This window comes from Zeus faber, assembly GCF_960531495.2.
Source record: "Zeus faber genome assembly, chromosome: 8".
NCBI lineage: Eukaryota > Metazoa > Chordata > Actinopteri > Zeiformes > Zeidae > Zeus > Zeus faber.
Window position 1 is genome coordinate 11,302,151 of NC_137195.1, and position 14,237 is coordinate 11,316,387.

The 14,237-nt window shown below is 44.3% G+C and overlaps 1 protein-coding gene across 1 annotated transcript in view; it reads left to right on the forward strand.

The window, feature by feature from the left end:
- Positions 1-14,237, forward strand: part of nbeal2 (neurobeachin-like 2) — a 43,396-nt gene that overhangs the window by 15,589 nt on the left and 13,570 nt on the right. Inside the window, exons 13-30 of the mRNA XM_080005497.1 lie at positions 1,084-1,730; positions 1,891-2,023; positions 3,371-3,490; positions 3,721-4,060; positions 4,452-4,534; positions 5,027-5,119; positions 5,768-5,939; positions 6,721-6,854; positions 7,121-7,280; positions 7,600-7,702; positions 8,234-8,384; positions 8,655-8,810; positions 10,191-10,350; positions 10,484-10,572; positions 11,092-11,796; positions 11,964-12,148; positions 13,597-13,753; positions 14,091-14,234. Of these exons, the coding sequence (XP_079861623.1) occupies positions 1,084-1,730; positions 1,891-2,023; positions 3,371-3,490; positions 3,721-4,060; positions 4,452-4,534; positions 5,027-5,119; positions 5,768-5,939; positions 6,721-6,854; positions 7,121-7,280; positions 7,600-7,702; positions 8,234-8,384; positions 8,655-8,810; positions 10,191-10,350; positions 10,484-10,572; positions 11,092-11,796; positions 11,964-12,148; positions 13,597-13,753; positions 14,091-14,234 (3,732 nt within the window). The remainder of the gene's footprint in view (positions 1-1,083; positions 1,731-1,890; positions 2,024-3,370; positions 3,491-3,720; positions 4,061-4,451; positions 4,535-5,026; positions 5,120-5,767; positions 5,940-6,720; positions 6,855-7,120; positions 7,281-7,599; positions 7,703-8,233; positions 8,385-8,654; positions 8,811-10,190; positions 10,351-10,483; positions 10,573-11,091; positions 11,797-11,963; positions 12,149-13,596; positions 13,754-14,090; positions 14,235-14,237) is intronic.

Sequence of the window (14,237 nt, forward strand, 5' to 3'; positions counted from 1 at the left end):
GAGGTTACAGGTCTTGGTGTTATCTTAGTTCCTTAGCTATCTATGCGTGATGAAAACGTGAATTTTCCACCTTAGAAGTATCGCTTAAGTATGACCGTTTATAAACCAAAAACATGATGAAAAACTGATTCATGCGTTTATTTCAAGCCGACTCAATTACAGTAATGCACTTTTAACTGGCCTCCCCCCAAAAAAGAGACTTCAGCTCATTCAAAACTCTGCAGCTCGGCTATTAACCAGAACCAAGTGGAGAGAAGCATGTGAGTCAAGTTTGAGCGGCTCTGCACAGGCTTCCTGTAACATTTAGAACTGATTTTAAGGCCCTCCTTATACACAAAGGCCTTAATGGGCTTAGACCAAGCTACATTTCTCACATCCTTCAAGAACACTGAATTCTTCTGCTGCTGCTTCTCCCAGCAACAGCCGGAAGAAAATCGAGGATGCAGCCTTTGTCAAATACGCCCCAAAGCTATGGAACACACTACATACAGATATCAGGGAAGACAGCTTGCTTAATATTTTTAAAAGAAAGCTTAAAACTTATCTCTTCACTTTAGCCTTTAACTATCTATAACTTTCCTGATACAGGCCTGAAACTATTTTTTTGCACTTGCTTTGCACTTATCCACTGCTGCACTTCTTTTAAAATGTTGTGTTTTACTTGATTTCATGCATTCTATGTATTCTATTTTTGGACTTTATTTTTGTTTTGTTTCATTATTATTACTCAGTGGGTTTTATTTTCCATCTCATGTTAAACATTTTATGTATTCTATTTCTTCTTCATTTTTATCCTATTTTTATTATTATTATCAAGTGGGTTTGGTCTTCCATCTTATTTTACATTAACTATGGCACTCCATCCCTGTTTTTATGTTAATTCTATGTCCTTTTTATGTGAAGCACTCGGTGCATGTAATCTCTTTATTGTAAAGCACATTGAGCTGCATTTCTTGTATGATAGCTGCTATATAAATATTGTTTATTATTATTATTATTATTGTGGTCCTTATTGAATAACTTGTACTCTTTTCACTCTGTCTAGCCTGACTGTCTACTGTCCTTACCTTCTCTCCTCTCCAGGCGGTAGAGGGCGAGCACACCCATGCCCATCATTTGGGCATCAGCAACGACCAGCCCCTGCTGCTGCTGCTGCAGTGGCTTCCGGATCTATCCACTCAGAGGGACCTCCAGCTGCTTGTGGCCCAGTGGCTAGCCGCCGTGTGCGGGGGCTCCTTGTCCTGCCGCACCGTGGCCGTGGAGGCCGGCATGGTGGGTGCCCTGCTCCAGCTCCTGTCCCAGCCTCAGTGTCTGGACAGGCAATGCGCCGACTCCCTGCTGGGGCTCCTTCAGGACCTGGGCTCCCTGTGTCTCAGGCCAGAGGAGCTGAAGAGCCTACTCAGGCTCCTGAGGGTAGATCAGGACAATAGTGCCGGGCCGGGGAGGGGAATACACCCCTACTGCAGCCGGGTCATCAGAGTGCTCTCTGCTATGGCCGCCAGAGAAGGACGGAACAACGCCTTGCAGTACTTTGACCTTACGCCCCCTATGGCGGGCATCATGGTGCCCACTGTCCACCGCTGGCCGGGGAGTGGGTTTGCTTTTCACGCCTGGCTCTGCCTCAGCATGGAGTTCCCTTCGTGTCAGTCAGACAGTGTCCCCTCACCCACCGCTGGCATGGAACCACCGCACCACATAGGCAGAGGACCTCGCAGGAAGCAACTCTACAGGTACCCCAGGGACTGAGAGTGATAGATAATGTTTGGATGTCATGAGAACAAAGCTCCTTACCTATCTCACATTGTCATTATGTCTGAAACGTATACACAAATCCACCCAATACACCGTTCACCACTTTTTAATTAAACTGTTAAGTTTCTTTCTGTGAAGTTTCTTCACAGCGAGTGGAACCGGACTAGAAGCGTTCTTCACCATGGAAGGTGTGCTGGTTGTAGCGGTTTGCACAAAGAAAGACTACATGGCCGTGCCTTTAGCAGAGAACCCACTAACAGACTCCTGCTGGGTAAACGTCTGCTATTAGCCTCTTTCTTATGTATTTGTTTTTTCCTGGGGCTGTGTCTGAACAACCATATGTGTGTGGCCTGTTATGTAACTTAGATTCAAGTTTCTTGTCATATGCACTTTAAACATTACCACGTGCATTCAAAATACAACTAGATGCTTGTGCCCTGGCTCTCTCAGTTTAAAAAAAAATATATACAATATAATAAATGAAAAATTATAAAATAACATAAAAGATCTCAGGCAATAACAAATCAACCGCAATGTCAGTGTGTCTTTGGCCAGGCACCTTCAGTTCATTATTCTGACTGCCTGAGGGTAAAAACTGCCTTTGGGGCGGCTGGTCCGAGCTTTGATGCTTTGATAGTGTTTTCCAGAGGTAGAGGAGAAAGAACAGATCATGTCCTTAAAGATACTTGGCACGTTCCTTCTACAGCGGATGGTATAAACGTCTTGGAGCTGTGGCAGTGAGGTTCCTCCGATCTTTGAAGCAGTTTTTACCGTCCTTTTAAGTTGTTTATGGATTTGTTCTGTGAGGTTTCCAAACCACAGCGGTATTTCTCCAGTGTGGATGCTCTCTGTGGTAGCCCTGTAGAAGTTGACCGCAGACTTTGCCGACAGAAATCTCAGAAAGTACAGTCTTTGTTGAGCCTTGAGCCTTGAGATACCACTGATATCAAGGACGAGGAGGGGGAGTCTGAAATCTGAATGCCAAGAAACTTGAAGCTGTTGACAATTTCGACGGGTGCGCCATTTATCGATAATAATCAATGGCGCAATGACAATAATCTCTTTTGTTTTTTCCAGATTAAGAGAGAGATTGTTCTCTAAACACCATAAGGATAGGTCCCATACCTCTGTCCTGTAGGCATCCTCATTATTGTTGAGTGTGTGTGTGTGTGTGTGTGTGTGTGTGTGTGTGTGTGTGTGTGTGTGTGTTGTGTGTGTGTGTGTGTGTGTGTGTGTGTGTGTGTGTGTGTGTGTGTGTGTGTGTGTGTGTGTGTGTGCGTGCGTGCGTGCGTGTCTGTGGTGTCGTCTGGCACACATAAGGGATGTAACCGTGCACCGTCACGTGATGTGGAGGGTAACCTCAGTGTTCTTTCAAAATAGATACCACAGGTATCAACTTTCAAATATGATGGTATGTGAACCATGCTGTTTGGCCCATGCTTTGGTTGCCACAAATACAAACGGTGTGTGTGCCTGCGTGCGTGCGTGCAATGCGGATACGGAATGTACGCAGGACTCTTCTTCATGACCTCTTCTGCTATCTTTCCGTCAGTTCTGTAACTTGAATCTTTGAGCGTAGACACCAACACAGCTTTTCTTCCGTTTCCTGCTTCCACAGCATTCAGTGGATATCGTCCATATCCCTGGACGGCGTCCTTTTGGCCAGAATCTGGTCACCATCTACATCGATGGAGAGCAGTGTAAGAGCGCTCAGCTTCGCTGTCCTTCCTTCAACGAGGTAAAACGCCAAAAAGAGTATAAAGTACATAGTAAAAAAAAGTATATAATGTACATTCATGGTTGACTGCTATTACATTTGTTCTGTCCCCATTATTGCTTTGGAGATTTGTGAGCAAATAGTTCTGTTGTATCTGTGGAGTTGACTTCCTCTTTACACTCCCCACCACCCCACCCCTCTTGAAACACACACAACCCCGTGCTAAAAACCCCCCCTTCCACTTCAAACAGCCTTTTACCTCCTGCTGCATCGGCTCTGCAGGCCATCGAACCACCACCACCACAAGCACCACCACAACCTCCCCCACCCTGCCCACCTCCTCATCCCCTGCCACAAAGGAGTTTTCCTTCCCCATCCACGGCCCCTCCCTCACCCGCTCCCTGTCCGTCCCGGCGTCCTTTTCGGGGGGTCGCTGGGGGCCTCTGCATGACGCCCCGGTGCACACCATCCCCGCGGGGCTACAGGACACGGAGTGGGGGACGCCCACCTCCCTGGACGGCCTCCTGGGCACTGCCTTCATCTGCCACGAGGCGCTGCAGCTGACACACACTAGGGCTCTGTACGCTGCAGGTAGGTTCTAATCAACTCTTTTCCAAGTCCAAGTTCAAGTTTATTTACAGCGTATAGCGCCTTAAAAACAAACCAGATAGAGTTGATGCAGATAAATTGTAGCACAATTTCAATTTTAAAACACAACGTGGGCACACAGATACAAAACACTTATCTATAGCTGTCGATCACAAGGGAGTAAAAGTAGGTCTTTAAAACCATTTTTTTTTACCTAACCCTAACCTTAACCCTAACCCCATTGTGCCTAGACTGATATCATAAAAAAATATTAGTTGTGTATATTTTGCTGAAAATATACCATGTTTTAAGCTATATCAATATTTTGGATATTTTTTTTTACAGGAAAACTTTTCCATAAATCTTAAATAAACCTTCCTTGCTCCCTTTTCAGGCCCCAACCACGTGTCGTTATTCAAAGCGGACGGAGAACTATCGGACCTGAACGGCAAGCTGTTGCTCTACTACACTCCACAGGTATTTTCGCCAGATCATTCCCATTATTTTAAAATCCCAATGTTTAACTTGAGAGGTATGTATTCGCTGATCACGCGGGAAGCAGATCGGTGCCTTTTTTTTCTGTCCGTGCAATTACTACCAGGTCTCTACAGACAGTAATAGCATCACTCTAACTGTGTGTGACTATTGAATGTGAATTGCATGTTTCTTGCAATGAGGCCCATTTGCATGGAAAGGGGCCAAATGTATGAATATCACTTCATTTTAATTTGTGCAAATAGTACCTTCGCGCCGAGACGCTATTTGCATGCTGTGCAGTGCATTTCACCTTTTGCGGGTGCTTTGTGAATTGCCACTCGCTTTTGCTGTTATTTGAGACGGTTTAGCAGCCGCAAAAGCTGCACAATCTTTACGTGAATTCGCCCCTCTGTTGTTAGTAACCGGCACAAACAACATGGATGCCTCAGTGCCTTATTTACGTTCATTTTAATATGTGTTAATGTGCCTCAGGCCTTCAAGAGTCAGATCTGTTTGGACTTGTCTCCCAACCACAACTATGATGGCAGGCTGACAGGACACAGAGTGGTGAACTGGGACATCAAGGTTGGTATCATGGGATGTTACTTTTCCTTTTTTTCATGGTGGACACGTTGTGTTACGGATTATTTTGTCCTGCAAACAATTAAACTAAATTAAATTATCTTGGAGCTTCATGGGAACACTCTCCATTGAGTCTGTTTTATTTTATTTGTTCTTATTTAAGTGTTCTTAAGATTTACGTGATCCTTTATGCTTTCTGTTGTTTGCGCTGGCTTTGTGTGTTATACCGCAGTTGATTACCTGGGTTTTATTTTCATTATCATTATTATTATTATTATTTATTTTCCAACCAAACTTGTTTCTTCTTTACTCCTCTGAAATCTTCCTCCTGTGAATTATTTTCATTTGAAATTAGTTATTTTACTTATTTTAATTAAATGAAAGTAACAAAAAAAAAAAGATAAAAAATATATATATATATATATATATATATATATATATATATATATATATATATATATATATATATATAATATACAGTATTTTAAATAAATACTAATATTTATTTTTATAAATATATTAAAATAAGTTATATTAATTTAATTAAACATTAAATACATTTTTCTAATATAAATGCTCTGTCTGCTTGAGGTGAAACGGCCTGTACCTGCCTGGATAACCTTTTTTTCTTGGTGTCTTTCCCCGCCGCAGGACGTGCTTAACGTGGTGGGCGGCATGGGGGTCCTGCTGCCCCTGCTGGAGCAGGTCTGCGGGGCCGAGCAGGTGGAGAACGGGGGTCCGGAGATCTCTGACCTGGTGGGACCGGAGCTCACCTCCTCCAGGGGCCGGGCTGCCATGTTACTGCCGCTGAACAAGTCGTCCGGTCCGTGCAACTTTGGTGATGTCACATGCATCTTTTTTTTTTTTTTTTTATTTTATTTTTTTATCCCTGCGTTTATGTGTCCAAAAAGCAGTACGAGCTAGTTAGATATCTGATTAGACGCTAGGCTTTGAAAAATAATGAGTATACACTGTAGAAATATACTTGGAGGACATAGTTCAACCATTAATACAAGCGATAATGAGTAGGTAATATAGTGGTCCACTAACCAGTCGTGGTTCTATTCATTTATTACACAGCTCTGCGGAATACTCGATTCTCAACTCTGATTCTGATAATAGTGCCAATCAGCCGTCAGTTATTCCTGAATAATGGCTGCTGTCTCTTAATAATAACCGTTGCCATGGGCAACTGCTTCTCTACCTGGATTCAAGTCCCTCATTTTATGCTGGGATGTTATGGTACTATTTTTCTTAGTGGATGCTCTTAAAGTACAGGCATACTAGTTATGAAATCATTTCAAATCAATATTCCATTTCAATGTATTCATTTATTCAGTAAAAGGCTGTGTAATAATGTGGTATAAAGTACTGCCAGCCAGTCAAAAACACCAAATAACCTTTCAGAGTGAACACGAGACCTGATCACTCTGTCGGCGGTTATGTTGTGATAATGACCATCTGGCTACACATTATCCCTTACATATTAGAGAGGCCCTCTGGCAAACCATGATATATAAACACTTAACTATGCAATGATATTTCTGTCAGTAAATCCTACTTACAAAAGATTGGTTTGGATCTTCCTTTGCTCTGTCTTGCAGAGAGCCGACTGGAGAGGAACCGCATCGCTGCCTTCCTGTTGATGGTGAAGAACCTGATTCGTCAGCATCCCGTCAACCAGGAGAGCCTGCTGGAGTGCCACGGGCCCAGCATCATAGGGTCCATGCTGAGCAAAGTGAGGGTCTCAGTGTCATCCTATTAAGCTATTACCCCCAATATTGCATACTTCAATGATGTTTTATGCAAAGTCTCACATGGAGTTTATAGATGTCTCTAAGGAATAAATGTAGGTGGTCTACAGACCTTCAGGCTTTCTACATGGACTGGGAGCGAGGCTTAGGGGTCTGATGTGAACGTGTCCCATTCCAATATTCCATTGGGACGACATAGTTAAAGACATCCTTGGTTTCTACCCGGATTCTGATTCCCTCCTAACTCTAGGTTCCAGGCAGCATGATGGACATGAACGTCCTGATGGCATGTCAGCTGCTGCTGGAGCAGGCGTTCAGTGAGGGCAACAAGCCACTGCTGCAGCAGCTCTACCAGCACCTGCTCTTTGACTTTCGGATCTGGACCAACAGCCACTTCGCCGTCTGTCTGGGTAAGACTCCAGCGTCTGTCTTTGTTAGGGGAGCAAATGATGAAGGTTCCCCGAAGCTCTGGAGGCCCTGAGGCTTTTTTATTTTTATTTTTTCATCACCCTTTCATATTCGCATCCCTTTCATATGTACATGCTGCCTGAGACTCAAAGCTCTGCTGAAAGAAAGCACATTGACGGTTCATTCAAAACGTGAATCTGGAGTGTTGTATTTTTATGCACCATGTTGTCCATTAAAGCTCTTCATCATTACAACCTTTTACTGGTGTGAGTCACGTGTTCAATGTTGAAATGAAAAAGCTTTGTCACATTACACCTACAGCCCATGTGCAGTATGTGTCTTCTGTGATCAAGAATGGCAAACAACGAATGAGGAGGAAGTACGGTGTCCAGTACATTCTGGATGCTATTCGAGCGTACTATAGGTGAGAACAATATTATTTATATTATTATATATTATATATTATATAGTATTTGAAATGTTAGTGGTTTTCAAACTATGGGTCAAGACCCACCAGTGGACCACACTGTATAACCTTGGTTGTTCATGGGCTTGGCTGCGTTAATGCCTTCTCATAAATATAGAGAAAGGAATTCACCTTGTGGTATCGCTGGTGGATCACAGGGTTTCAATATTAATCAGGCTCCCTAAAATTACATAAAAAAGAACACGAAAATATGATGAGGTTTATATAAGAGATACGTATAAAAAGTTGATGCCTTTAATGACCATATTTCTGTATTAAATGCAAAAAAGTCTGATCAAAATTAGGAATTTATTTATATATTATCTTTATTTTGATATTTATTTAATATATCTCAATCAATTGTGATATTCATTTATTTATGATATTTATATATTATATTTAGGAACATATTTATATATTCCTATGTCTGAGTAACAAGTAAACCCCCCCCTGATATTCTATACTTGTCCTTGTGATTCATCGACCCAGCGTGGAGGAGGACGGCGGTCCTCTGTCCGACGAGAAGCAGACCATCCAGACCTCCCTGTTCTCGTTGCTGAAGGACTTCCTCAAGACTCCGACGGCGGAGGAGCTGCACAGCGTCCTGGCCTACGTCCTGACGGCTGGGGAGCCGCAGCAGGTGGCTCTCACTCTCTTATCTCTGTTTCACTGTTTCACCTCAGGGAGTTTAGCTTTTAGCTGCCATCATCTCACCTTTTCCAGCTCATTATTTTCTCTCCCTCGCCGTCAAATATCCAGATCTTCAGCCGTGGCATTTCTGTTTTTCAGGGTTTTTTTTTTACTCTGAACTTATTTTTACCCTTCCTCCCATACACTTTGTTTTACCTCTCCTGTCACCCCCCCGCCCCCCCCATCTCAACCCATATCTGGTTGTGCTGTCCTCCTCCAGGTGGTGAGCGCGCTGGATGTGCTGTACGAGCGGCTCCGCTCCAGTCCTCCCCGGGAGCAGGTCCAGGCCCTGCTGCTGGAGTGGGGCGTGGAGCAGCTCTACTGCCTGCTGCTCAGCCGCAGCTTTGGAGACGAGGTCTGCGAGCGGGTCTTCAGGGTGAGAACAGAACAGTCCCTCTCACCCCCCCCAGAAAAAAAAAGACCAACCACTCAGCGTCACTAATGCCACATGATGAGTAGCCGCACGTTTCCATCGTCAGCAGCACTGTGTCACTTTCTTACCTTAAAATAACAGCTTCAAAATCATTTTGAGGGTACACTGACTTTTAATATGGAGAAGCACCTCTTTCATTCCCACCCAGCCCCCCCGAACGCCTGTTCTTGCACTATGTAACTTTGATTTTCGGGTACTAAACCGTGGGAAAAGTGCCACTACATACTCCACTACGTCACTTCCTTGATGTTTGGCCCCGGTAATTACCTTTTTTGCCTGGTAAAATTCATTTAAAGAAAACAATAAATTATAAACTTGCCGTTCAAAATGCTCATACAAATGTAGCTGCTCCACCTCTGTGCGCCATGGATGAAACGGGCCAGTGGTGCGCCGAGCACCCGCAGGCCAGCCCGCACTTTCATTACGCCGCATGGTTTGTATCACCCTCTGACTTGCGCGTGGAGGGCCGATCTGCCAGGCAGAGCACATCAGGTACCTACACCGGGAGCAATTTGCCCCGTCCCTCACTGAGTCCCTGCGCCTTCTCTCCCCCGCTTTCTCTCTCTCCACCGGAGCCGTGGACTGAGCACTCAAGTGGCGAGGCCCGTGCAAGGGTTGCTGTAACCGTAGTGTACATTATATTTGGGTTCATAACAATGACTGTTATTGAAACCTAACCGATGAGGTTCAAATTTGTCCGGTAAAATAAATATATCCATATATAATATTAGAACTGCACTCACACCGTAGGGGCACCAAATCCCAAATACAAAAAGTTACATGGTGATGCTTTAATACCGAAGATCTTGAACTTAGGATGTGTTGTGGGTTTCCAAGAGTAACCGTGAGCTTTAAAGTGGGAATCCATCAGGTTGTCTGTTGGGTGGATCAAACTACAAGTCCCAGGACTCCATTGGAATAAAACTCAGTATCCGGGTTTAACCTCGTTTTTGCACTAAGATTCTCACTTTCTTTGCTCCAAAGTATGTCTTCTTCTGATCGATTGTGTTTTTCTTGGTCTCTTGAGGTGGTGGGTATATTTTTCCAACTGTGGGTGCTGATCTTTTTGTGAATTTTGATCCATATGGAGCTGCAGCTCCTCCTTCCACCAATAATTCAAACAGTATATAGAGGAGCACATGCTTAATGCATATACATTGAGTAGTTGTTTCTTATAAAGTGCCACTTCAAAAAGTATCAAATATGGTATTTTTTTTCAACAAAATTATCTTATAGATTATCTTGTGGTTTGAATTTTATTTACAATATATATTTTTTACATATTTTGCACGTGTTGTTTTTTGTTTTTTTTGTCCATTTTAGGTGTTGTACAAAATCCTCAAGAGTGAGCGTGTGTATGAGCGCAGCAAACAGCGCATCAAGTTGAAGGATTTCGGCTACCTCGGCCTGGTCTGTTTCCTAGGAGACGTCCCCGTAACCATGACCACAGTGCGCTGTCTGTATGAGCAGGTCCTCGCTACAGGTGATTTTAAAATCACCTTTCGTCGGGGTGGTCTGAGAGCGACCACTGAGGGTGAAACGGACGGCACAGTTTTTTAGCCACTGAATTCACAGCCTTCTTTCTACAACCTTGTGCTTTGTTCACTGTTTTACAGACGCCAGCCCAAATTTCAGAGACCTCCTGGCTGTGGTCTTTCTGTCCCATCGAGCAGAGCTCACTGTCCGTCTGGACGTCTGTCGCAAGGTCTGTCGTACACACTTGTACGTTTGTTTAATCCACTAGGAATGTGTCCAGCTCTCTTACCATCTTTGCTTTACTCTGCTATTTAGATAGATGGATAGATACACTTCTTACTTACATGTGCCATGACTAGTTCATTCCCAGAGGGAAATTGCAGTCCAAAAATAGACAATAATAATAAAATAATAAGAATAAAATTAAAATATAAATAAAAATAATAATAAATCAACGTCAAAAGGAGCAATAAAAATAACAATAAACCAGAAAAATAGACCTGGAAAATAAATAATAAACAAGAAAAATTTGGCAATATACAATAAAGCTGAAAATGAACAATAAACAAAAAAAGATAAACACAATAATAAACAATAAACAATAAAAATAAACCTAAACAAGACAGATTGGCAATATACAATAAACCCACAAAACAATTCACATGCAGACAGAAATAAAAAGTAGTGCATACGTATTGCATACATATACTGTACGTATATAAAATAACATCACTGTCCGTTTGGACAGCTCTTCGATCTGATCCACTCCAACGAGGACTACGTGAAGCAGCTGTCCCGGCAGCCAGGCTGGCAGGACGTTCTCACCAAGCTCTACGTCAAGGAGTCCTACGAGTCGCAGGCCGCCAGTCTGGCGGGATCCAGCACCCACAGCTCCCTGGAGCCTGCCTCCAGGCCCCTGCTCCGCCGGGACCAGAGCATGGTCATCGAGGACGAGCAGCCGGAAACCTTCCTGAACTACCAGTCCTCCAGGGACGAGGAGGACGAGGACGAGGAAGGAGGCCAGCGGTACGTTTCCGAGGGCTTCTCTGACCTCTCCCTGTCGCCCGTCAACGGTGGGGGCCGGCTGAAGCATTACTCCGACTCCCTCCACTTCAAGTCCTTTGACTCGGATCGGGGCAGTCGCTCCTCCTCCTTCTCCAACACAGTGGAAATCCCCTCGTCTCATCGGGACGAGGAAGGGCTGTACCACCCGCTGTCCCCGTTCGGCACCTCGCCCTTCGACCTGGAGCTGGGGGGCCTCGGCGAAGTGACCCCGGGGATGCACACGCCCGCGGGGAGTCAGGCAGAGACGCCGTCCCCCCTGGAGTACAGCAAGCCCTTCCCCCCACTCAGACCCAGGAAGAGCTCTAGTCTGTCCAACGTGCTTGACGACGGCAGCTGCGGGACGGACCCCCCCACGGGGGACACCATCTCCAACACGTCCAACCCACAGGTAAGACCTGCTTCACCAATTGGAGCCTTTTAAACTACCTTTTAGATCAGATTTAGATTGTAACATCTGAGTTTATATTAGAGGAAATACTATTTGTAGGACATTCTCTGAGTCCTCAGTCCTTGTCCACCATGTCTAACCGTGAATGTGGTTTGTGTCTTTTGCAGCAGACGCCCGAGGAGGAGCTCTGCAACCTGCTCACCAATATCGTGTTCTCGGTGCTGTGGAGCGGCAGCGGGGCCGAGGCCGGAGACGACGTGGTGTGGAGAGAGAGGGGACAGGTGTTCTCCGTCCTCACCAAACTGGGATCGTCCTGTCAACTGGTCCGTCCACCTGACGACATCAAACGCAGGTCAGTCAATATGTCCTCTGGAGCAGTGGTTTTTCAACCACTGGTAACTAGCGGTGTGCCGTGAGAGCTCAGCAGTTGTTTTGCGAAAAAAAAAATCCAAATTCCACCTAAAACACATAAATAATGGAAACTAGCTCTTGTGTTGCAAGATCAAAATTGCAAGGCTGCACCAATTCATCAGTTCCAGAGGGACTAACAGCTCTGTGTTCATCAAAACAATCTCAAGTTTCACTAAAAGTGAAAACTATTAGTAGTGATGAAAGGTTTCACTCTTTTTTTTTTAGATTCCGTTATTGACGACTCTACATTCGCTTAATTCAGTTTTGTGTAATGTACGGTGAGCGACGGAGGACTTCCTGAATGATAAACCAGAGTCAGAAGGGTCAGGGTTTGACTTTGAGTCGTGAATAGAATTCTCACAAGAATCAATTTATTTTGTCAAAATTATTTATTTTGGTGGAATGCAAAATGCTAATCTGTCACATGCAATATGAATTATGCTAATTTATCCTTGATTTTTTTTTTAGGACTTAGAATGAATTCTCTGTAATTATTTTCAGTTCATGAGTTGAAGATCACTCTCTCGCTCGCTCTTTTGCTTCAGTGATTCCCGACTCCCGAGATTTGTTCACCACAAACAAATCGTTTGCGCGTCTTTCATCACTGACTATTAGAAGGCCACGATAAGCACAGTTCTGCGTGTTTGTGACGTTTTGTGATGTTATTGGTGAATGAGAGGATTGTGGTATAGTGCCTTGGGATTGTTTCATTGTACGGTGTGCCGTGGTATAAAACAGGTTGGGAGACACTGCAGACTTGCCAACCTGCACGCATTTTGTGTACCAACCGCGCAATTCTTGGTCAAAATACATAGGTACGAAATGCCAGCTGAAAATACACAAAAAGAATGGAAAAAAATGTATATATATATATATATGTATATATATATATAAATATATATATAATTTTATTATAGAAAACAATCAATCAATCAAAAAAAAACAATACCATACATTTATTAGGTATTTAAACTACATCCCTGGGTTTGGACCAGATACTACAACCTGTGGTTCTGTAATCCCTTCCTCTCCTCTCACTCACTCAACATCCACTGATACGCAGCGTACTGAGCGCAGCGGTACTTTATTATTCACTGACGCTGCATTGCTGAGGTAAAATGGGAAGTGGGGGAGTAATAAGCACAAAAATGTGACTATAATGTTACACAGAGACTCCTTGCTACACTATTGTGGTACTCAAAATATTTTCCCACGGTTGGCAGGTCATAGAGAAACAGCGATTGATATTTCCAAGCGCCAACCGTCCCCATAAGACACTGAACCACAACCTCACAAGTTCCCATCTTGAAGACTCTGTTGGGTTCTTGTTTTCTTGTTGTTGTTTTTTTGGCTGTAGTAGAACTTTCTCTTTTTCCCCCTGTGTCCCAGTCTGTTGGAGATGATGCTGGAGTCGTCCCTGTCGGACCTGAGGGAGTCCCAGGGGGTGTCTCTGCCATTCTGCCCCAGCTTGGTGCGACTGCTCCGCCTGCTGCAGGATTTCCTCTTTGCAGAGGGCACGGGCAACCATATGCTATGGAGCGAGAAGGTACACGTCACACGCCGCAAAAGGAAGCAATGCAGACAGAAATGATGCTGATCAAACATAAAAATGTACTTCCTTCTGATCGCCGTGATATCAGACATTATGGTCGTTCATGTTCAGCTGCTGTATTGTTACAGGGTTTTTCTATGTCAGGAAAAGTTTGATGTCACCGGTTGGGTGGTTTGGGTGGAGCTGGCATATGAGTGTGGATTTGGCTTTTATATGCAGATTGGGGTCATTTTAATGTACTGAAAGGACTTATTAGGAGATGCAGCGAGGTGTGGAAACCGGTCTTGGCTTTTGTTGCGTATTTGCACTGACAGGCGTTGCTGCTTTGCAGATCTTCGAGGGGGTGATAAACCTGCTGGACAGGTTGAAGGCCTGGCACTGCAGCCCCGGCAGCCCTGGCAGCGCTGAGCTGAAGGAGATGGCCCAGATCGGCCTGAGGATCATCACAGGATACATCCAGCAGCAGCACTCGCAGGTC